Below are 25024 nucleotides of genomic sequence, written 5' to 3'. Positions count from 1 at the left end.
TACTGTTTTGAAAAATAAAGATATTTATAAAGTAAGCCAATACATATTTTTGTAAATGTAAAAGACTGCTTTTGGTGGCCTTCTGAAGATAAAATCTTTGCCAGTCCCTGGAAATCCAAAGCCTCCACCAAAAAGCAACAATTTAAGATCATTCCTGTCAGCTAAAAGGATAAAAGATTGCAGTGTGTCTCTCAAACCAAGAGACTCCATCTGAGAGCTCTCAAGGAGCTAAGTGATGATTGTGTGGATGCACTAACTCTTGACACCCTAAACCCTCTCAAGCCTGTGCAAACCACACGTATTAGGGAGAGGAGAAAATGAAGGGGTTTAATGACTGAAAACAGGTCAATAACAGGCCAAATGGGAGCTGTAACCGCCAAGTTCCAGGCAGCATTGCTTTGCTTTGTCCTGGGCAGCAGAAGGAAAGAGAAATTTGAAAATGTTGGTAAGAAGAGAGCATAAGGCAGTGGTTATGATCTGTTTCTATCGCCCTCTCATGTTCCTACTCCCAGATGGTCTTTATTCAATAAGCCTCTTGCCTTAGAGCTGTTGCTCACTGTGATCTCTTAGTGGCTCACCTAGGAATGGTCCACCAAATGTACCTTTTCTGCCTCTTTATCATTACAGTGAGAGGCCTATATGTGTACAGGTGTGGAGCCATCCACTAAAGAATGAAACATCTACCAATGGCCACACATTCAAAAAGAGAGTGAATCTTTTTCCCTAGAAGCTACTAGCTGCCAGTATTCCTCAGATCTTAAGCTGAGACTCTGAAATTCCTGTGAGTGCTAATAGGATTCACTGTCATAGCACCTGAAGTCACAGTGCAGGAAGAAGCATGACATGCTTTTCCCCCAAATCAGTCCTCTCAAACCAACGGATTAATTGCCATCAAAGATCTAGGAAACACTCATTGTACTTACAGATTCTATTACAGAACTGCCACAGGAAATTGAGAGTCTACCTCATGTTTTAAAATTACTAGAGTCATTTATTTATTCTACTTGTAAAATAACTTTTACAACAAAGAAAGCTTTGGAATGTCTTTCTAATTCCAATAAGACTTAGAGCTTCTTTTATATTGAGTTAAAATACTGTTAGGAGCATCTAAGTTAGTGAATCAAGTCAGTCATTGTTAACAAACTAATGTAAATATACTCATATACAAATAATTATAAATATGTAATAATGAGCACACTGCATATATAGATAAATACGTGTAATGTGTTTATGATTATATATTGTTAATTCCTGGGCCTATTAAAGGGAAATGCTAATCATAATAGGAAATCCTTTTCTTTTTGTCATTATTCTTCCCAGAAACAGACTAAAGATAAACTCATCTATATAATACTAAGATTTAAAACTGATTGTTATAAGTCAGACAGTAATTTTTATAACACATTAGCCAAAAATCTCTCTTACCTATCTGGACCATACTATTGATTAACAAGGCATTTCCTACTCTGGTAGTACTTGAGAACAGAGCTCCATTCTTCATTATATATAGGTTCTTGTTAATAAGACTTGAGGTATCTGGTCATGTTTCATTTTTATTAGAGCTGAATTTTAATGTTACGTGTAAATGGATTTTTCTTTGGGCTGCCAGCTCACAAAAAAAGACACTGAAGACTTATTATTAATTATGAAAGCTCAGCCTTAACTTAGGCTTGTTCTTAACTAGTTCTTATAACCAATTAGCCCATATCTATTTATCTACATACTTTTAAGTGGCTCGGTCTCCTTTACTCTGTGCTCCCCATCCTGCTGCTTCTCCATCTGGCTGGTGACTCCACCTTTCTTCTTCCCATAGCTCTCTCTGGCCAGCAGTCCCTGCTATACCTCCTGCCTAGCTATTGACCGTTTAGCTTTTTATTAAACCAATCACAGTGACACATCTTCACACAGTGTAAAGGAATAATCCACAACAGTTGTGAGGCTGATATCTCTCTTTTTTTTTGACTTTATGAAATTTTTATAATGACTTCAGTTAGTAAATAAATTGCAGAAATTTATACTGTTTTCAGTATTGTAAACACGTCTCATTTACTTTTTTACTGCAAATCTAATGTATAACTACTTAGGTTTTAAATATATGCAGTTTAGACATAGATATTTAAGAGTTATCCTAAATTACACAGTGCACCTAAGATTTGATTGAAATAGTCTTAGTATATAAACTGTTAGCTTGAAAATGTATAAAGGTGGAACACCAACATAGTAAATTCTCTCCTTGTAGGGATGGAGGGGTAGGTCAGTAATTAAGATGACTTACTTCAAAAACTGTGAGTCGTGACTTCAGTTCCTAGCACAGCTACCTGTAAGCCCCGCTCCAGGAATCCAATCATTCTTCTCTTCTCTTCTGCATTCCTCCCCTTTCTTCAATGTTTACATGCACATACCACCATAGAGGCATGCAGAGCACAGTCAAAAATAAATCTTTAAAATATTAATTTTCTCCTTGTGATTATTAAATGAGAGTGAATGTTCTGATCATATCCCTCAGTAGAATACGTCATGTAGGACTTATTGTCTAAAAATTTTAAAACATTTATTCTCTTCTTCAGTGTTTTGATAGCCACTATATTAGGATAGACCTGGAGCTTCCTCAGATTTTATTCTACACTTGAAAAATTCCAACTTATTCCTGTATTTCCTTTTATGTCTATATAATTTACCTTGTTTCAGTCAGTAAGAATGTAAGAGAATTAACATTTAGAAAATTGGACTTAGTTTTAGACATATTATGCTCTGTATATGAAACTTTATTATGCTTATATGTTTGAGTATGTATGTATGCAGTATATGGTTATGTTCATTTAGTTGTGTGCACATGTATGTGCACATGCACATGTGTACAATTGAGGAAGCCAGAAGTAGATGCCAGATGTCCCCTATAGTGTCCTCCCCATTAGTTTGCTATGTTCTGTTTGTTACAGAACCTGGAGTTCATTGAGAGGCTAAGGCCGACTCCTTACTGAGCTCCAGAAATTCTGTGTCTCAGCATCTCCAGGCCTGGGGTTGCAGGGACCCCTGCCACGTCTGGCTCTGATATCTAAACCCAGATTCTCATACTTCATACTTACATGGAAAGCATTTTACCTACTAAGTCATCTCACCATCTCTGTAAATTTATTTTATTGACCTAAGCTTATATTGGCCTGAAAAATATGTTTTAATTCAACTCATATCTTCTTTATTTTTCTTTATAGAAGTGTAATGTATGTGAATGAAAAGTTTTCCAGAATCTGAAATTTAAAATGTTAATATGGAAAGGTCTTATCTCAGTAAAGAAGATTTGTTGAAATCAAAAGAGTATATTATACTTTTCATAAAACAGATTTTTTAAAAAGGATCGAATGCTATACTATAGAGAGTAATGTGATAAATACTATGGCTTTATCTGTACTATGCTGGATTTTTTTTTCCAGGGTGATTTATGGTGTGTTCTGGCTATTTACTTTCTTTTTCTTTTTTCTTTAACTTGATACAAGCCTGAAATATCTGGGGAAATGGAAACTCAATTGAGAAAATACCTGCATAATATTGGCCTGTAGAAGTATATGGGTGCTTTCCTCATTAATGATTGATGGGAGTCCCTCCCAGCCCACTATCTGTCAGCTCCCACCACTGAGCTGGTGGTTCTTGGTTCTGTAAGAAAGCAGGTCAAGCAAGCAGCCAGAGAAAGCAAACCAGTAAGCAGCACTCCTCTGCATCAGCTCCTGCTTCCAGGTTCCTGCTCTATCTGATCTCCTGCTTCAGCTTTCCACAATGATAGAATGTGAGCACTGAGTATATATAAGCAAAATAAGCCTTTTCTTTCCAAGTTTCTATTGGTCATAGCCTTTAGCACAGCAATAAAATCAAGCTAGGACATGTGGTTAACATCGATTAAAGTCTTTGTGTTTGTACTATTTTTAAGCCATTGAAGTGATATGACACTTTAAGTGGATCACATGCCTCAGTAATATAAACATAAGAAGTTTAAGTAGCAATTATATGATCATAATGCATATCTACAGTTTGTCTTTGTAATACAAAATTTCCATTTCACTCTGGAATTAAAAAGTATTAGTTAAAGGAAACATGCTATGTCATTTAATTGCCTGTTAGAGCACAGCTGTTTTATTTTATAGAGAAGTGCATTCTATGGGGGAAAGGAATCACATTTTCTCAAAACAGTGCATATTTTAAAAATTTTAGTTATTTGGAGTTTACTTTTCAATTTTGTTTTTATTTGGTTCATTGAAGTGAAAATAAACTGCTAGAGAAAAATACATAAATGTTATATTTTGTAATAAGTCCATAAACTTTTCTATAAGAGAAGAAAAAATTTTAAATAAACTAGCAAATTTATTTTTCATATTTGCTGTTATATTATAGATGCATATATAAAATAGATTTCATATATACCTATATATAATGTAGGTAAATATAATTGTTTTCCAGGTAATGGATTAAAATCTTCCATTATAAATGCTATTATGTACTCATTTCCTTGACAATTTTTCATCAGAAATGCTTCTGAAGTTTATTATATCAAGTGACTTCACCATCCTTTGACCCAGGTAGTATTCCACCACAAGAAAGAGTTTGTTGAAAATTATTAGTGTGTAATGAGTTTAAAAGTGGTAGTGAGGATGTCAGGCAGACATCTATCATGGTGAGGACTTAATATCTGTATCTGCATTAACACCCTAATTGATGGCTCTGCCTGGTGTTTGAAAAGCGTTAAATTATGATGCACATGTGATGGAATGCCTATTGTCAGGCTAGAGATGAAAACTCATTCTCACCCTTGTAGTTCATTTTTAAATGACTTGTAGAGAGATGACTTTGAATGTTTATATTAGAGGTCAGAATTATAATTATCACAATTCTTTCATAGCTCTCGTATGCCAAGTCTTCATTGAGACAAGCCATACTAAATACTCAATACTAAAAAATGAGAGAGAGGTGGAGGGAGAGGATAGAAGGAGATTCTTATTCAGTGATATGTGAGAAAAGTCTAGATAATTTCATTAAGACAATGGCTGAGCAAATTCATCTATGGTATATAATGGAAAATGTAAAGACAATGTGGGAGGGTAGAGGGAGAGTGTTGAGAAAGGGAAGAATATGGGATATTAACTGTTGTAGAATATTATTTTAAGGTGTGTTACTATTGTTTATGCTCTAGAACATTTGTTTAATGATGCAAAGATGTGTTTCATTAAATAAAATTCACCTGTAGTCATAGGGAGGAGCCAGGTGGAGAGAGGTTTTTAAGTAGGGTCCAGGAGTGTATTTTTCAGGACAGGAGCAAACAGAGGACATGAGCTACTTAGTATTCAGCCTCTCTGAGGAGCAGAATTCTACCTTTGAGTTCTTTAGAGGGACAGAGATTTAGATAAGTTCTCTTTGCAGCTTTGAGAGAGTCAGTGCCTAAGGGAACGGAATCCCCTCAGGCCTTGGCTCTTGCTGCCAAACCACTGCTGGTAACAGAGGAGTTGCAGTTGCTGATTCAGACAACCTTTGCTTAAAAGACAGTGACAATTTAAAAAAGGAACAATAAACAGATCAAAGTATATGATATACTTCAAAGAAATTGTCCGTATGTATGAAAGATATATTTGCATAGAAAATACACAAATGGGCTTCCAGGGAGGGCAGGGAGGGATGTGACACATATGAGATGAAACTGGAAAGGAAAACTTGGGGTTGGAAGGGAGAAAGTGAGAATGGGAGGCAGAAGTTAGAGGAAAGAAGAAAGGAGTGTCATTAAGACAGAGTGCGAAGATTCCGTAAGTAGATGAGTGGTGAATCTGTGTCATGCCAGGATGGTAAAAATTTATTGATGTTTTAACTAAAGAAAGAATTACTTCCTTTGTGATAAGAAATTGCAGTTTATAAAGTATATTAAAGTAAATTGGCTCCTGAAGGTGATAAATCTTTGGTTTATCACCTAATTTGTAGCCATAATTTTATAAAAACTCAGGTCACTTTAGAGCATTTGTTCCCCAAAGCCACCTTACACTGTCTGAATGAGGAATTCAGTTCTGGAGTCTGCTTTGCTCTGTGTACTATGGCAGAGTAAGTCTTTCATTCATTCAGCTATCTTTGGACTTTTCTGACTACCTAGTATATTTACTAAATGTATCATTTACACAAAGTATTATTTTGAGTCCTCCTCTGTTTCTTAACCAAACCTCATTTAAGCTGTCTGAAAAATTGTTACTAACCTAATATGTCATTCATTTTATCTGCATATTTTGATGTAATAAAAACAGGAAGTAAGCACAGAGCTACAAAAGAAAAAAACAAAAACAACAACTTTATACAAATGCTGGGCTTTTTTAAATTGCTTGGGAAAAATTATTTTAGAAAAGAGTCAAGAGTGAGGGAGTGAGAGGAAAAAAAAGAATACAAGAAACCATTCCTGATGTTCTAATGCCTAGAAATAGCAATTGCATGATTATGGTTAATATATCATGTTTTTGTTTTGATATACAGACTTTATTAGTCTCTTATGTCATTACTATGATCAAATACCTGACAAGAAACAACTTAAAGAGGGAATGATTTATTTTAGTTCATTGTTCAAGGACGTATAATCCATCAAAATGGGACAGACTGTGCAGCTGGGGTCTCTGTGGCAGCAGGAGCCTGCCGCGTGGCTCTTTGCATCGTTGTGGATCAGGAGGAAAAAGTGAGAGCATAAGTGAGATAGGCTATAAACTTCAAATACATGTCCACATCCATGACTGCTGTCTTGACCACCTATCTAGAAGGTTCCACAACATCGCAACCTCCAGCTGTCTATGAGGGATGTTTCCCATTCAGACCAAGGTGTGGACTAGATTTAAAAAAAAAAAACAAAAGAATAATATGTGTGTGGCTGTTTTGGTCTTCTCCCACTATTCATAATGTCTGACAGAATTATATATAATTATATAATTAAATATATATATATTTAAGATTTATTTATTTTTATTTTATGTGCATTGGTATGTCTGTGAACATGCCAGATTCCCTGGAACTGGAGCTAGAGACAATTGTGAATTGCTATTTGAGTGGTGGGAACTGAACCCAGGTTCTCTGGAAGAGCAGCCAGTGCTCTTAACACCTCCCCTCCCGGAGCCATCTCTCCAGTCCCAGAATTATATATTTATGGTACATTATCTAGTTCATTTTATTTCTTCAATCTTTCACATTTGTTATTTTGCCTCTAAATCTAGAACTATTGCTTCCAATTCTTTTAATCAAAACTACAAGCAGTAGATAAGCTATACTGCTGCCATGTTTACTCCATGGTGTGAGCCCCAGGTGGCAGAGAATCCCTTCCCTTCCCTTCTCACTTCTCTCTTTGCTAGCCTTGCCTCAGCATCTGTGGCATGGGATGCACTCCTGGCCAGCACGGCATTCCAAGGGCTGCAAATGAACTGTGTTTGTGCTTTCGGAGCCGTCGCAACGCTTTCCCTGCCTAGGTTCCTGGTTCACGTTCCTCCCTTTGGGTAAAACTACCAAAAGCAACTGAGAGTTTACTGTGTTTTTAAAATATATTTATTTGTGTGAGTGTGTGTGTGTGTGTGTGTGTGTGTGTGTGTGTGTGTGTGTATGAATATTTGTCTGTGCTTCATGTCATGTCTCTCTAGTGCCTGTGGATGCCAGAAGAGGGTATCAGGTCCACCAAAACGGGAGTTATACACATTTGTGGGTTCTAGGAACTGAATTTGGATTTCTTGAGCAGCAAATACTCAAATTCTGAGCCGTCTTCCCCACCCTAAGAATATACATTCTTAAATAATTATTTCTGTTGTTCTGTGACCCATATATGACGTATCTTTGTCAGTTTGGGGTGACTGTCCTGTTGTAGAGGTTAACCAGGAGTAATGTCAATAAACTGTAATATATAGGGTTCTGTGGGACCTCACGGGCTAAGAACTTAAAGAGAAATAATTCTGACACTGGGTTTTGTATTTGCTACACTGTGATGCCTACTAGGGGTGTTGTTCCTTTATTATAGGGTAACTTGGTATAAATTCTGTGTGTGTGTGTGTGTGTGTGTGTGTGTGTGTGTGTGTGTGTGTGTGTATGTAAGCAAGCTTGTACAGTAGTAAATTTCCGTATGACATTTTCAAAAGGTCTGTAATGCTTATTACCACATCCTAAACGTTCCCTTCACCCTTTCCTCCCACCCTCCCATATGACCCTTCCACTTCCATTACTTTCCCTTTCCCCTTTTATATCATCACATTGTATCTCCCCTCCCCTGAAAGTCCTTCCTTTATGATTTCTCACAAGTTTCCTGACCTCTATGGATATTCCAAAAGAAACATACATATCTAAATATTCAACATGAACATTCACATATGAGTGAATGTTTGTCTTTTTGTGCCTGAGTTACCTCAATGGAACGTAGAACAGGCAACATAGTCTGTGACTAGGTAGGCCATAGACCAGAGGGGAGAACCCACTACTATTATTCTACTAAATTAACATCACATTAAGATAAGTTTAATGACATCATTATACGCATATAGTAATGCATCTCTCAACTCTCAACAAGAAGTTTTGCTTGTTGCAGTAGATTGGCAGAAACCCACAACTTGTCAGAATACAGAGAGTAAAGACTGCAGAGTGTTCAGCACTAATTGGAACCTGTGGCATATGCTGTTCCCCCAAAGCATAGGGATCATGCAGGAAGAGGGAGCTTAAAGACTGTAAAAGCTTTAGACTGTGTATGATTACAATGAAGTGGCTCTCTGGACACATGACAGGTGTACATATGAACCCACAGCAGTTGTGGCAGACAAAATCAGCATGGGGTCTTGGAAGGTGGGCACCCTTCCCCGAGGACCTCTTAGCAAGTGAAGCTGCTAGGAAAGGGCAAGTCACTTTTCTAGGTGCTATGACCCTGCCCTTGTTAGGACCACTCTCTAGGGTTGGCCCTTCACCCAAGAGCAATTGCACTCACTGGGGTTAAACAAACAAAGGACACGAAACTGGGTGAGTAGGGATGTGGGAGTGCATTAGAAGGAATTGGAGTAGGCAGGTACATATGATCAAAATACATTATATGAAATTCTCAAAGGGTTAATAAATACTATTAACAAAATAAGAAATCTTAAATTCATTCTTCCCATAGATCCTGTTAGAACAACTCAGCACATTTTATCTCTTCTTTTGTGTTTTGTAGGCATTTGTCTCTTGAGAGTGATTGTCTTGTTTCCCTTGTAAGAATAAGGATCCATTCATCATTCCTTTGTCTGTTTTGGGTCTATTCTGGATAAGAACGAATCCTATTTGATAGAGTAGTATATTGGAATTTTAGAATTATATTTTTGTTGTGCATGATTGAATATTAAGTTGTGTGTAATATTCCTAAAAATTCAGAGCATTTTTATTCCTTGAGTCTCTGTTAGCCAACTTGTGAAATGTCAGAATTCTGTGGCTGATGCTACCTTCTCTCATGAAGCCCTGGTTTTTAATCTTCTTTTTTGATATTGATTTGTCAATGACTATCATTAAAAATTAACTTACCAAGTATCAGTTGTGCTTTGTGCTTTACCCCTTCCACTGGGAGATATAGAATGTCATAAAGCATGGCGAAGGACCTCCGCATCCAGCTAAGATGGCACACATAAAATTTAAGTGTAAACAGTGTAGACACTGTTCATCTGCAGCAACAATGCTCCAGTGGCTTACAGAACTGAGACCACCTACAGTTAATTAGCTGACTTATCCTAAAACCGCTCAGCAGGACACAACGGACAGTCATCCGAAACTGTAGGAGAGAAAAACTTCCATCTGCCACTTGCAAGGTTATGAAACCAAGACCTCCCAAGCTGGCAAAGTGTCTGGTCTTTGGACCCATGCCATCCTGGACTTTTACTTAAACTTCACTGATCCAGGCCAGTCCATGTCACAGTTCCTGGGAGTGCCTTTGTCCTGTCTGATAGCTTAAAAATGTCAAGTCCTTTTCTTCAACCATGGCTGTGTGAATGTGCCATATTATAGCATTGATTCTTGTTTATCTGCTTTACCTGTTCCAATCGCAGATTTGTGTTTTCAGAATCAGCTCTAGCTTATGTAATCATCCTAAGGTCTTTAATTTTTTTTCCTTGGAAGAGATCAAATCATTCCTTCAGTACATTTGTCCTAAAATGTTTAAAGTTGTTTCTAAAGACGTGTTTGACACTGGCTTCACGGTTACACATTATGTACATTTGTATACTCTTGTCACTCTCCACAGCTACAGAAATTGGTTGTATATGTAGTTTTGTAATGCTTTTTAAATAGGATTTCTACCAAGTACTTCCAATTTTTAATGCTTATATTTTCCTTCCCTATTATATTTAACAGAAAATATAATTAAATTATTGATGATTAAATGTTGCTTTCCCTAGGGAAATGGTTACGCTTACTAAATGTAGGGGTGTACATGCACATGTGTGCACATACATGTGAAGGTCAGAGGACAATGTCAGGCATTCTCACTTACATTCTTATTGAGACAGGGTCTAGAATATGCATAGTTATCTAAGATATCGTCCAGCAAGCCCCAGGGATTCCATGTTTCTGCCTCCCCAGTGCTGGGATTATAGGAGTTTATACCATCACAGTCAGCTTTCTTGCCTGAGTATTGGAGTCTGAACATATAACCTCACGTTTGAGCTATACCTGCCTAAGCCACCTGTCCAGACACTAATCATTAAAGTTTTATGCACTCACATATACTTCCTTGTTTTATATTTTGTTTTTACTTTTACTTTTAAAAATAAACTAGTTATTTTAATGTAGTATAATATTAATTTTCTCTTATTTCCATAGGTAAAAAGATGGCTTATCAGAAGGTCAATGCAGATTTAAGAGCCTCAGGACACTCACAGTACTTAGACAATGATGACATCCAAGCCACTGCCCTTGATTTAGAGTGGGATATGGAGAAGGAGCTGGAAGAGCCTGGCTTTGACCAGTTCCAACCAGATAATGCTGAGACTCAGAACTTGGGCCACTCAGAAACTTTAGACCTCCATCTTGATTCTATTCAACCAGCAAGTTCACCCAAAGGAAGGTTCCAGAGACTTCAAGAAGAGTCTGACTACGTTACCCACTACACAAGGTCTGCACCAAAGAGCAGCCGCTGCAACTTTTGCTGCCTTTTAAAAATAATTTGCATAGGCACCATTCTATTTAGTTTTGGAATTCTAATAGGTTATTATGCACACATGAATTGCCCTTCTGATGCCACACCATCACGAACAAATGACCCTCAGTTATACCAGGATATTCTCAAGACGATCGAAGCAGAAGATATTAAGAAATCTTTCAGGTAGGTGCAGAGAAATGGATGTTGGTGGCATGCATTTCCTGGGAGGTAAATCTCTGAAGAGAGATTAAACTGGAGTTGTAAGTTTGTTAAGAGGATGAACACAACTTACACCAGGAATAGAAACTTAGGGAAGGACACACATTTTCAGGTTTTGGGTTCTGCAATATAAAGTTATGATGTGATTTTATGAATTGATAATAGTAACCATAACTACAATGGCAACTGAAAGACTCTAGCCTATTCATTTTCTCCCTTTGAGAAATCTTGCTAGGCCATGTTGGGAAACAAAGATGATTTGAAACAAAAGCAATAAAAACTAGGATATTTGTCACATGGTTACAAATTTAATGGCACCACAATGAAATACATATGTTTTATAGGCTGAGATAACTGCCATTAATTACTCCCAGGGAAACTAGGGGTTGTTTAAACCTTGTATTTTTCACCTTTCAAGTAGGAAATCTCTATTTAAAACACACTAAGTTCCAACCATCAGATAGTCTAAAAAGCTACCTTCTCTACTGAAGGTGACTTAGTGGGGTAGCTATGGGGCCAGAATGCATTGATTATTCAATCAAATTATAATAAACCATTCTTATTAAGGAATCAATCTGAGTTATTAGAAAGAGTACCAATGTGACAACTTGATGATTGTTATTGGCTCATAGTTTACATACATAGTAAAATGGATGGAGAAGAACAATTGGAAATTGTCTCTTCCAAGAGCTTAGGAGAAACAAAACAGCCTTTTGTCACTTGTATAAAGGTAGAGTCCAGCAGTACTGCTTTCCCTGAATGTTTGTTGTGGGTCATAGTGATTTACAACTGCAGAGTTGCCTGCAAGTGTGTATATCTAGTGATCTTCCCTGGAAAACTTACACTGAAGATGTATGAAGTGTAGTAATGCTGATGAATTCTAATACTCTCCATGATGGGAATACAGATCCTGTGCACATCTTGTCTGGTTTTCACTGATGCTTAAGCATCCCTGGAAGTGTAATTGGCAGGTGATAATGCTTTCCATGATATTTCCTAATGTAAAATTTCTATATTGAATTGAGTTAAAAGTTGTGTTTTATAAATATCTTTTGTGTCAGTTGTGAGTTGACCTATATATCAGGAAATAGCTTGAATATTTCAAGCAATGGGTACGGAATTGTTTTATTTTATTTTGTGTGTTGTGTAGTGTTTATGTACACATATATCTAAAAGCCAGAGGTCAGTGTCAGGGGTCTTCCTTATTTGTTCTCCATCTTTCTTTTTGAGATAGTGTGTCTCTCTCTGAATCTGGTGTTTATATATTCAGACAGTTGACCAGTAAGCGCTAGGTGTCTTTCTGTGTTCTTCTTCCTAGTTCTGAGATTTCAGCTGTCATTTGTATCTATGCCTGGCTTTTATATGAGTACTATGGATAGAAGTCGCATCCTTACTCTTGCAAGGCAGGGACACTTTTGAGCAAACTACCTCTCAGCCAGCCCCTAAGCAATGAATATTCAGTGTAGGCCTGTTATTCCATGAAGAATGTGGAACTTATCAGAAAATAGTGAGGCAGCCCAGAATTAAGCCACCATTAAACCTAGGAAAATAAACTGGTGGATACTAGAATTTTCTGCTTTCACAAGTGCAGGCATGACACAACCTCAACCGGAGATAATACCAAGTCTAGAGAGGGTAAGAAGTACATCATCCCAGCTTCCTCCTGCCCCTTGGGGTCCTAGCAGCTCTTCCAATACCAGAATCCAGAAGGAGGCTGACTGGGAACCCCAGAAACATTTTCTAAAATTGTCAGAGGCTGAGCAGGGGTGAGAAGAAGGTCTTCCTATGCAGATGCCTCTGTCAGTGGGATGCTATTTCTCTAAGACAAAAGGTTAATTAGAACCGTATAAGGCTGTGTTTACTTCACCAAGGCATCCCGACTATATTGTAAAAGTAACTTCTGCAAGGGACCTAAGAGATTAATTTCTCTTTAACATTAAGAATAATTACATTCTCCCCTAGCTACATGTCAGTTTTCAATTTTTGAGCACAGTGTAGTTCATAGCCTCAAACCCATTTTTTCTTTACTTTGGCTTAGTCGGAGTTAATTCTGTATGAAGTCATAAGGGATTACCTGCTTGCATTTTATTTACTAACTAGGCTACTTATATATTTTCTTTCTTTACACTTCATTAATTTTGTTTGTTTTCAGCACTGTAAATACTTTTAAAAGCTTGCTAATATCTTTATTTCAAATAATCAACTGATGATAAAATTTTAGATATACAACTAAGTAAGAGTATTATATCCCTTATGATGGAATTTGAAGAAAAGTGGGTTTTATTTTCCAAATAAATAAAAGAAAATCAACAACAATATGATATATCTAAAGTTAACCTCAACACATATATTTACCAGGGATTAGTCTACAGGAACATCCCATGGTAAGACACATATTCAAATATGCTCTATAATAGCCATGGTTTTTCTTATTCATATAGTTTTCTTAGATAATAGTGTTTTGGTACAAATACGTTTATACTAACTATCTGAATAATATCCTCTCAGTCAATGACAACTTTTTCCTCAAAAATATTGCTAACCATATATCTTATTCTAAATTATGAGCTGGTTTCTTGCCAGCTTATAGTTACTTGGGGAAAGGGATTAACAATTGAGAAATGTCTATAAAATTTTCTTGTAGGCAAGTCTGTAGTACATTTTTTTTTTTACACACTGTGGGCTCGTGCTCCTGGGTTCTATGAAAAAGCAGGCTGAGCAAGTCATGAGGATCAAGTCATGGATAAGAAGCTCTCCCCGTTCATGGATTATAATTCAGTTTCTGTCCCCAGGTTTCTGTCTTTAAATCCTGCCATGTCATCTTTCAATGATGAACAGTGATATGAAGTGCAAGCAAAATAAACCTTTTCCTCTCCAAGTTGATTTTGGTCGCAACATTCTGTTACAATGACAGAACTTTAATTAAGGCAGAAATTAGTACCAGGAGTGGGATACAGCTATGATAAAGGAGAAGATTGTGTTAACTCTGGAACTTAGGCTTGGAAAAGCCACTGAGCTCCCAGGATTTTGGAACTGTTGTAGGAAGTATTTTGGCAATGGATTCCTCTCTATCAATTTTCAGTTCCTTTCCATGCTCTACAAGTAATTTTAGTCTTGTCAAATACTCTGTCAATTGCTCTATGTAAAAGATATTGCAGTTCACATTCCATGAAGAGAACAAATTTACTTTGCTGAACAGTAGACTACCATTTCTATCAGGTCCTTAAAGAATTAGTATTTATAAGGAAGAACAATCATTGTATGATAATAGGAATCAGATCTGCATTGGATTTATAAATTATTTATTGAGAAAATAACCTTGCTATTTCGACTTTCCAAATATTATTTCAAAGCAGTAATATGGACATAAAATGTGTATTATATTATCAATTATGTCATTACTCATGTATATGTTGTATTTATTGAAATAAATGACAACTTATATAAAGAGCAGATACTATCAAATGTTAAGATATTTCATTAAAGCCTCAATTCCAACTGTAGAAGACGATAATTACAACTATATTTTAAAGCCACTATGTAAAATTATTAAAACGAATACCAGTGTACCAGGGCCTTTAAAATTACCAAATGACATTATCATCTAGAAAGTCTGTACTCCAGAATCATACAGCTGAGGTCCCTAAGAATTACATAAGAACTCATGTTTCACTCCTGTTTTAAGTTCATGAGTTTGTGCATAGGTACAGATAAGTCAGTTTCTGAGTGTCTTGTGGACTTCATAAAAAGTAAGTAAGATTACTAACAGACTGACATTTGTTGACATAGTCAGTATCAGCAGAGAGGTATAAAGGTCATGTACATGTACTGCATGTTTGTGCTAATCAATTTTCTCAGAGTATGTTCTTAGTTATTTATTCTGGTACTTGTTGCTTTTTGGAAAATGGACTCTTCTTTAAGTTGGTAGCTTGTTTCCTACTTATGTTGTTCTGTGTTTGTGCATGTAGACTTGCAATATGTCAGGGATACTCTGAGACATCAGATTAAAATAGGTTATTAAAAGTTGCTTTAATGTATGCTTTCATTCATTTTGACAGTGAAGGTTATTGTAAGCATTCAAAGATGAACCTGATTTTACATCACCTAAAAATAGGAATTTTCTTTTGATCAGGACTGGGCATATAGAATTTTGAAGTGATATTATCCAAATATCTTTGTTCACTGATTTCAACTAAGCCTTGACCATTGAAAAAGCTTAACTCCATCTCTAGATGTTTTCCAGATTTTTATTTTCATTCTTTTTTAAATTGAAATTTTATTTTTTTCATTTAATATATTCTGAATATGATTTTGCCTTCCCCAACTCCTCCCAGATCCTTCCCAATTCTAAAAGAACCCAAATATCCACACCTCTATTTTTCCTCTCTTTCTTGTTAGAAAACAAAAGCATGAAAATGTAGGAATGCAGTTACTGAGGCAGCACACACAGAGTCTACACAAATTTAAGCCAGATGAGGTCCCAGAGCTGAGAGGGGAAGTAGACAAAAGGCCCGATCCCTAACCCAGATTTCTCCTGGTGATAACTGCCAACAACGTAATAATTTGTTTTCTCCAATTGAAGTCACTGGGTATACAAACCACATTTAAGGGACATCCCATGCCCAGTAGTAGATGGCCAACACAAGACAAACTAAATAGTATGTTGTCTCATAATGCTTTGTCTGGATAATTTTTTGTTTTCGAGACAGGGTTTCTCTGTTGTAGCTTTGGCGCCTGTCCTGGAACTCGCTCTGTAGACCAGGCTGGCCTCGAACCCATAGAGACCTGCCTGACTCTGCCTCCCAAGTGTTGGGATTAAAGGCGTGAGCCACCACTGCCTGGCTTGTCTGGAAAATTTTTTATGTTTTAGTTTTCATCTTACATCTTCACCAAGTAACTTAAATATCCTAGTTTATAATGAAAATTATCTGTCTAAATTTTGGGGAGGGGAGCCCGAAACATTTAGGATCCTGTGAAATGCTTATGTCCAGTGCACACAGCTTCTCCCAGTTGTGATCCTGGCTACCTTGTGTGGAACAAAAACCTGTTAGGCTTCTCATATTACTCTTTATGTTTGAAGTGGAATGAATAAAACAGGAATAACATATTATATAAATACAATAATAGTCTATGTAAGAAATACAGTTTGATGGATTTCTATATATATTTTTATGCAGGTCTAATAAATATCATAAGTCAAAAGTATATTGAAAGCTTCAACATTATTTAGAAATATATTTTAATAAGATATTTAACCTGAGACTATATCTAAACTGAGTGTATCTGTATACATATATTTAAAAATATATTTCTAAATAATATATATATTATACATATATATACACATACACAAACATATGTATATATATGTATATTTAAATCTCATACAATGTATTCTGTCTTTTATATTATTAAAGGATGAGCCTTAATAATATACAGTGAGATTTATTTGTCCATCTACTTTATTCCTCTGGGATAAAACCCTATCTACACAGTTACTCAAGCCTAGTTCCTTTCTTACTTGATTTGTCTCTACCTTTATCTGTTGTCTCCTCTAAGTTCTATCTTAATTCTCTCATCTTAGTTCTGCCTCATCTAGGTCCTTCTCATCTCATTCTTACCCATCTAGAAGTTTCCCTATCTGACTCTTCTTCATCTTCCATCCTGACCTCCAGTTCTCTAGTCAAAAGTCCTCTCCAGCCAAAATCCTCAATATCTTCTCTTTGGTGTCCTTATACCTCAGTTCCCCTCAGTCTCTGAGGTGTTCAGTTATAAACCCAAGCCATAGTGATCCTCTGGCAGAGCAAGGTCACCAGGCTGGAATTCTTACGTGGTCATAAAGGCAGGTAAGACTTTTCCTCAGGCAGTGGCCCTCAGGCTTTCTTTTATAACCCAAATGAGTACTAATGATTGGTTAGTCAAGAAGGCAATCTACATTCCTAGAAGTGGTTAGGTAAGAAATTAGGAGTCTATCAGTAAGGCTGTAAGGAAGCAGGGTCTCACCCCTAAATTGCACAAGAAATAAAGCTATCCTCCTGACCTAGGAGACAGGTGTTTTGTTTGGCCTGGGATGCTTGATAGATATTTTAGATAAATACACTGTTAGGAGTTCTTTGAAATGCACATAGCATTAAAAGAAAATCATTGTGGGAACCTATTAATATATATAGAAAAGCTAAAATATCACCAAGACTTCTTAAGCCATGGCTTGACCTTTGGAGAAGTCCTTGACTTTTCCAAGTAGTAGCTTTTGTGATAGTAGCTGAATTCCATTACATTTTCCGGTGACTTGCAGCAATTCTGATCATGGTTTCCCTTCCCCCAACTCCTCCTTGATACTTTTCATAGTTTTCACCTCCTCAACTACACAACTCCGTGTCCTTTCTTTCCCTCTCTTAAGAAAACAAATAAATTAGAATAAAAACAGAAAGAAAAACTCAACACATTCTCACACACACACACACACACACACACACACACACACACACACACACACACACACACACATACACACACACACACCCCACAAAATTAGAACCCATAATGTACAAGCAAAAGACCTGTAAGGTTAAAAAAAAAGCCTAAATAAGCAATATGAGCAAAAGTCTACAAAACTACTGTTGAATTCATTTTGTTGTTTTAACAGTTCTAACATTGCATTGTGTAAATGTACCACATTTTTTTATCCACTCATTTGTTGATATGCATATGGCTGTTTCCAACTTACGTATGTTATGAATAGGACAGCAATAAACATGGACGAACATGTATCTCTACAAGAGGATGTAATGTTCTTTGGTATAGTCCCCCAAATGATATCGCTAGATCTTAGATCTTATGTTTGATGTTACCAGCTTCCTAGGGAATCGCCACACTGATTTCTACAGTGGCTATACAATTCTGTACTCCCATTAGCAATGGGTGAGTGTTACCCATACTCCACATCTTTGCTAGTGTGAGCTCTCATTATTCTGTTGATTTTGGTCATTCTGACTGGTATAAGATAAAAATCTCAAAGTAGATTTGATTATATTTTCCTGATAACTAAGGATATTGATTTCTTTAAACGCTTATCATTTGTGTTCATCTTTTGAAAATTCTCTGCTTAGTTCTATACCCTATTTTATAACTGAGTTATTTCTTGATGTCCAGGTTTTTTTGTTTTTGTTTTTTTTGTTATTTATATATTTTAGATACCCAGCCTCTATTAGATGTGCAGTTGGTAAAGATATTTTTCCAGTCTGTAGCCTGTGACTTTGCCTGAATGATGGTGTCCTTTGCCATATAGAAGTGTTTTAGTTTCAGGAGCTCCTACTTACTATTATTGGTTTTAGTGCCTGTGCTATTGGCTTCCTGTTCAGAAGTCTTTTCCTGTACCAAAGAGTTCAAGACTACACCCTACTTTCTCTTCCATAAGGTTCATTGTACCTTGCCTTATGTTATAGGGTGATACATTTGTATTCTTCTTCATGCAGCCATTTAATTTGGGTTGCACCATTTGTGTAGAAGATGCTATCACTTTTCTAATGTGTCTAGCGTCTTTATAAAAAAAAGGAAGTCAAATGTTCCTAACATATGTACTTACATCTGGGTCTTCAATTCAATTCCATTGATCAACATATCTGGTCTGGTGCCAAGAGTATACTGTCTTTTAATTATAGCTCCGTAGTACAATTTGAGATCGGGGTGTTGATACAATAGTGCTTTTATTATTCAGGATTGTTTTTACTACCCTGTGTTTTGTGTTCCCATGTGAAGGTGAAAATTATCCTTTTAAGCTCTGTGAACAATTGTCTTGGACTATTGATGAAGATTGCATTGAACCTGTAGATTGTGCTTGGTAGAGTGGCCATTTCACTATCTTAATCCTGAGTGTATATTTTAATTCAAGAATTTCCTTGCCTTTTGACAATCTAGATACCATAAAATATAAGATGGAAGAGAAGCATTTTGTACTCTAATTATGTCTCATACTGCTTTTATTTCGCATAAATGTAAGGACAACATATACAAATGTTATAATGTTATAAAGTATCACCCCAAAATAACCCATTCTAGTATCTTTAAGAATTCCTTGCTGGATGGTGGTAGCACACGCCTGTAATCCCAGCACTCGGGAGACAGAGGCAGGTGGATCTCTGTGAGTTCGAAGCCAGACTGGTCTATGGAGTTAGTACAGGACAGGCTCCGAAGCTACAGAGAAACCCAGTCTCGAAAAACCAAAAAAAAAAAAAAAAAAAAAAATGAAATAACTCCTTTTACCTTTAACTATCAATCAACAAAATTGCATTGTGCCACACATACTTAATTGGTAACTACTTTAGATGTATCTTCAACTAAATATACTTAGAACAATGTATCAGGTAAATGAATGTAAGTATAAATAATCACACTAACATACTGCTTGGTGTGAAGTGCTGTAGGTGTAAGGAACTTTCTTAGGGATTACTTATAAAGGAACGTTTAAGTTCTTCCAAACATTCTTAGAGATAAATGTTTGTGTTCTTATTTATTTATTCTTTTCTCCATAAATGCCTAGAAGCAAATAACTACTTCAGAGAGTTTAATTTAGTTGTTTACTTTGTGTTATGAAAGTGCCTTGCAGAACCACCAGCCTTCTAGGTCCTCATTACTGGTAGTTTTGATAGACCAGCAATAAAGTTATTGCTTTTTCATATGTTAATTGACTTCATTTGTATTTCTTTCTGTTTATATGAACAGCTTTCTAAAGAATCCATCCCCCTGGATTTTACAGGTTCAGAAACAAAATATTATAATAGAAAAATAGAATGCAAAATGTATAGCACTTTTCTGAGTTTATTTGGTAGGTACATTTTTAAATTTTGGCTTTGTTTATAATTTCAAACATGGATATTGTATTTACATCATTTCTACCCCTTTCTAACCCTTCCAAATTCTCCAACATCCCTCTATCAAAATCACGAACACTTTGATTATTATTGTTTCACACATACACACACACACACACATACACACACACACACACATACACACACATACACACACACATCACTTAATAATTCCATTATGTGTAGCTCATATGTACATATATTTTGAGTTTACAACTTGAGATTGGATAACTTATTAGGATGTTCATCTGGGGAGGACTAATTCTCCCTCTCTTAGCAACTATTAATTGCCTACAGATTTTTCATCCAGTGGCAGGACCTCGTGAAATTTCCCCATCCTCATTAACATGTCAGCTGGTAATGCCATTGTACTTTCCTTGTTAGGCAACCATGACCTTGAGTCTTTGTGGGTGCAGTTTCTCTGTCACATGTAGAAAGCACTGTCTCACAGAAGAGGTCCTGGTTCTCTGGCTCCTGCAATCTTTCTGCCTCTTCTCCTCCAATGTTTCCTGAATCTTGGGTGTAGTAGGGGTTGTGCTGTAGATGTAGCAATTTGGATTGGATACCCCATAGTAAATTGTTCTCTACATTTTGTCCAATTGTGGATTTCTGTAAGTATCTCTCTGCTTTAAAAAGAAAATACTTTCATGGAGGTTGAAAGGTACACTTCCCTGTGGATGTAGGAGAAGCATCTAAAAGACAGTTAGAATGTAGTTAGGAATGACTATATCAATTTGGGAAGAGGGCAATAGTAAGTTCTCAACAGCTGGTGATCTTGTCAGCCATAGGTAGATAGTTAGGTTTATAATATTAGACATTAATTATTTCCTATTGAGTGGCCCTATGTACTATTAGAATCTGTTGGTTTCTCCTGAATACAAGAGCCACTATAGTGCACTTGGGATATCTTGCCATGATGGTCATTGTTGTAGTTTGTTGGTTTTGGAGATGGGAGGGTTATTGATTAATTTTTCTCCCCTGGCAGCTTACATAGCAACTCCTGATACTATGGGAGCTAGTCCTCAGAGAGGAGGCTTCCAGGCAAGGTCCAGCTCAATTCTTCCATGTCTTATTTCTCAAGCGTGTGGTGTCTTCAAAACAGGATCTTCCCTTCTAGTTATCAGCAGTGACAGAGGGCAGGAAATAACCTACATTGTTTTGAAAGAATTTTGTGCTTCTCTGATCAATAACGTGAAAAGAGGATTTCCATTCATAGCACTGTTCTGTTATTGTTTGTCTGTTTTGTTTTATTTTGTTTTAGATAGCCTATGTGTCTTGAAGGAAATATTATCATCTCAAGTACCATAATTCCCTTTGAATATATATATATATGTGTGTGTGTGTGTGTGTGTGTACAAATATATAAGTGTGTATACACATATACTTACATATGTATGCATTTTTATGTAACTATGTTTTCTTATGACTTTTTCAAACATTCTTAATGTTATTTTCTTTCCTCCCACCCTTTGCCTCAGTATTGCCTCCCTCCGGCTTCCTCAGTCTACCCAATTTCCACCCATTTTCCTCTCCACAGAACCTATATCATACTGTCCCTCCTGTAGACCCATTTTGTTATCAAATACACTGAACAATAAGATAAAGCACTCTAAAGAAATTGTCTTACTTAAATGTTTACATTTTTAATATAAGCAATGTTTTAATTTATTATCTGCCTTGGTACAGTAAGTTAGACATGTGTGAGGTTACACTATGAAGTAATCTTTATTAATGTATATAAAACATTTTTATCCTTAGATGGGGATTAACTATTCAGAAACTTAAAAATACTAAATGTATCTTCAACATTATGGTGACGATTGAGAGCTTTCTCAGAAACTTAATCAACTGTGATGTTTCAGACAGTAGTAGTCTAGTAATTATTTTATTTAAGATGAAAATTGGAAGCTGTTTCTCAAATCCCATTTATTTTCAGTTTTTTTAAATGTATTTTGAAAGATCATCTTCCCTCTCACACCTACTCTTCTTTCTTTCTTAAAATAAATATTTTAATTGTGTATATGCATGTGTGTCTGAACTTGGGTTTGTGCCTGTGCGTGCCATGGTCATGGAGGCCAGAAGATGGCTTTGGATCTCCCAGAACAAGAGTTCAGGAGGTAATGAGCCGCCTGTCAGGAACTGGGATAGAGCTTTGGTTTTTTTAACTACTGAGCCATCTCGCTACCCTTTTATTATTATGTGTGTGAGATAATACTTTTTGTACCATGTAAACCTTACCAGGACCATTTCGGTTAGTTGTCGGTGATTTAAGGACACCACCCGAAGCCATGACAAATGTGCAGCACACTTAAATTCCTGTGCTTTCCTCTCTCCTGTACCCAAGAATCACATACTCTTCACCACTGTTTCAGACCTCCTCAGAGCCCTTTCAGGTATACACATTAGCAGATCTTACTTCATAGTCAGAGTACAGAAGGGAAGATTTGCAGTCTTATTCTAATGGGAGCTCTGTGCTAGATCCCACGATGAGAATTCACTCACACATGATCGTTTATAAATGAGAGCAGCAAAATCCTCCATGAGCCCCCGTGGGTTAATTTCTGGGTTATCAAGAGCTGAAAAGAGTTGGGTGTTAGTGGCACATTTCTCCTCTGACCAACAGGAGGCTAGGTCTCTTTTTCCCTGGTTTTGGACAAGGGCCCATTCTTGCCCTTGTTTGCTGCTGCTCTCCTCAGTCTTTCTTCCCACTTCCTGTTCTTAGCCACTTCGTTAACATGTTGACTGATTTTTCTTCACCCTTCTCATTCTGTTGTTTTTTCTTTTAGCATCCTGCATTAGAGAAGGTGATATCGGGAGTGTCGGGGTAAATGGAGAAAGCACAAAGGCACTGCTGTTTTAATTAAAGAAAAATGCATAAATGTACGGCCAGTGTCGTAAGTCAATCTATTCAAACGACAACTGAATTCACAAGAAAAAGAAATGATGGTTTCTTAAGGAAATAATTATATATTCCACCATTGAGCTCACCACATTACAATCATAGATTGTCTTAAATTTAATCACAAAACGAATGTGCAGAGAAAGTTATAATTTAATTATGCAGAGAATCTCATTACTCTGAACTTTATATAAAGCATTGCTTAACTTAGAATTGTTTAAGTCATGCAGAATGATATTACTACTTTTCACTGATTGGATACAACTCACAGAGCTTATGGGAGTTAAAGTCCCACCTAGTCCTCCTCAGGTGAATGAGGGTTGTTGAAAGCAGTGATTTTGTCTGTAATGCCCTCCCCTTGACTTGCTCAAATACTGGCTGCCTAGAAGGTATGGTCCAGTGCCTGCTCTATCATAGCTCCTTTGTTAATGTCACATCAGTTGTGTTTCTTTCCGCCCCCAACCCCTTCTCTATTCCCTCAACTCCACAGGCTTCAATGGCTTAGGACTGTACTCTACTTTCTATAGTGGAGGAAGAAAAGTGAATTCAACACATTGCGTCATACTAGACATGAGTTCAATAATCTTTCATTAAAGATCATAGAGTCAGCACATGGATGCCCTTGATAAACCTTCCTTTCCTGCTCATTATCATTTCAATTGTTGAAAAATTAAAATAACATTCTGATTACTCAAGTTTCTTAGTGAAATTTTAAATGAAGACTATCTGTATATGAATATTCTTTTTATTTTTCATTCATTTTATGCACATTTTTACAGCCTGTACCCAAAATTGATATTTTTAGTTGGAGGACGTTTTTATTTCATAAATATGCATATGAAGTTCTACTATGGTCCAGCTGAGCTTCAGGGGAGCCATCAGTTTTTATTGACCTTCTGTTTTATCCTGAAAGGTCACTTTCTCTCTCCCTCTCTTCTTCTTCTTCTTCTTCTTCTTCTTCTTCTTCTTCTTCTTCTTCTTCTTCTTCTTCTTCTTCCTCCTCCTCCTCCTCCTCCTCCTCCTCCTCCTCCTCCTCCTTCTTCTCCCTCCTGTTCTTCATCCTGTGTCTCTTTTTCTCACTCTTCTCACTCCTCAAGTATTACTGTGCAACACAGAAGAGCCTAGAACTTGCTATGCCTCCCAGGCTGGTCTCAAACTCATGATTTTCCTGTCCCTGCAGCCCAGTGCTGGGACTCTACGTGTACACTGTATTGGTGCCATACTGTCAGTGAGATAGTTTTATTCCATTCATCAAGATCTCTAGACTGACTCAGCTGTTTGTCCTGGGATTTGGTTAACTTCAAGGTAGTAACACTTTTTTTTGTACTTTTTCTTATGAACTGATTATAATATGTTTTTATTTCCGTTCATCTTTTTATCATATTCATTGCAAAACAGAAGCAAGATCAGTCAGATTTAATAAAAAGATATTTAAAAAAAATCATTTCTTCAGTGAACAGGCAAAGGCAGGTGGATCTCTGTGAGTTTGAGGCCAGCCTGGGCTACAACGTGAGTTCCAGGAAAGGCACCAAAGCTACACAGAGAAACCCTGTCTTGAAAAACAAACAAACAAACAAGTAAACAAAAAAGGGGTTGATAATGATAATACTAACTTAAGTGGAGGTTCAGTAAGTGGAGGTTGATAATGATGAATATTCTTTTCTCTTTAACAGTCAAGGAAATCAAGATTCAAATGTCAGGCTCCATCATTTGAAAGTTAAAATCTGAAATTTCAAAGCTGTAGAAATCAAGCAAGATACTTGAAATTTTCTACCAAAGATATTAATGCTATAATCTTATAAAGATGCTTTACAGGTAAAGAGTAGTTTGTGTTTAAAATAGATTATGCAAAGTTTATCAAAGCAAACTAAGTATTTTATCTTATTCACTAAAAATTCCCAACAA

The 25024-nt window shown here is 36.5% G+C and overlaps 1 protein-coding gene across 5 annotated transcripts in view; it reads left to right on the top strand.

Annotated features, from left to right (window-relative positions):
* The window catches only part of Naaladl2 (N-acetylated alpha-linked acidic dipeptidase like 2), a 1340311-nt gene that overhangs the window by 609636 nt on the left and 705651 nt on the right, over positions 1-25024 (top strand). For all 5 annotated transcript variants that reach the window (XM_052732134.1, XM_052732135.1, XM_052732131.1 and 2 more), the window contains one exon: positions 10813-11314. In XM_052732134.1, the coding sequence (XP_052588094.1) occupies positions 10821-11314 (494 nt within the window). In that variant the 5' untranslated portion in view covers positions 10813-10820. The remainder of the gene's footprint in view (positions 1-10812; positions 11315-25024) is intronic.

Source organism: Peromyscus californicus, unplaced genomic scaffold (genome assembly GCF_007827085.1).
Source record: "Peromyscus californicus insignis strain IS unplaced genomic scaffold, ASM782708v3 Scaffold_9__1_contigs__length_137607984, whole genome shotgun sequence".
Taxonomy (NCBI): Eukaryota; Metazoa; Chordata; class Mammalia; order Rodentia; family Cricetidae; genus Peromyscus; species Peromyscus californicus.
This window is presented reverse-complemented; position numbering and strand designations above follow the sequence as displayed.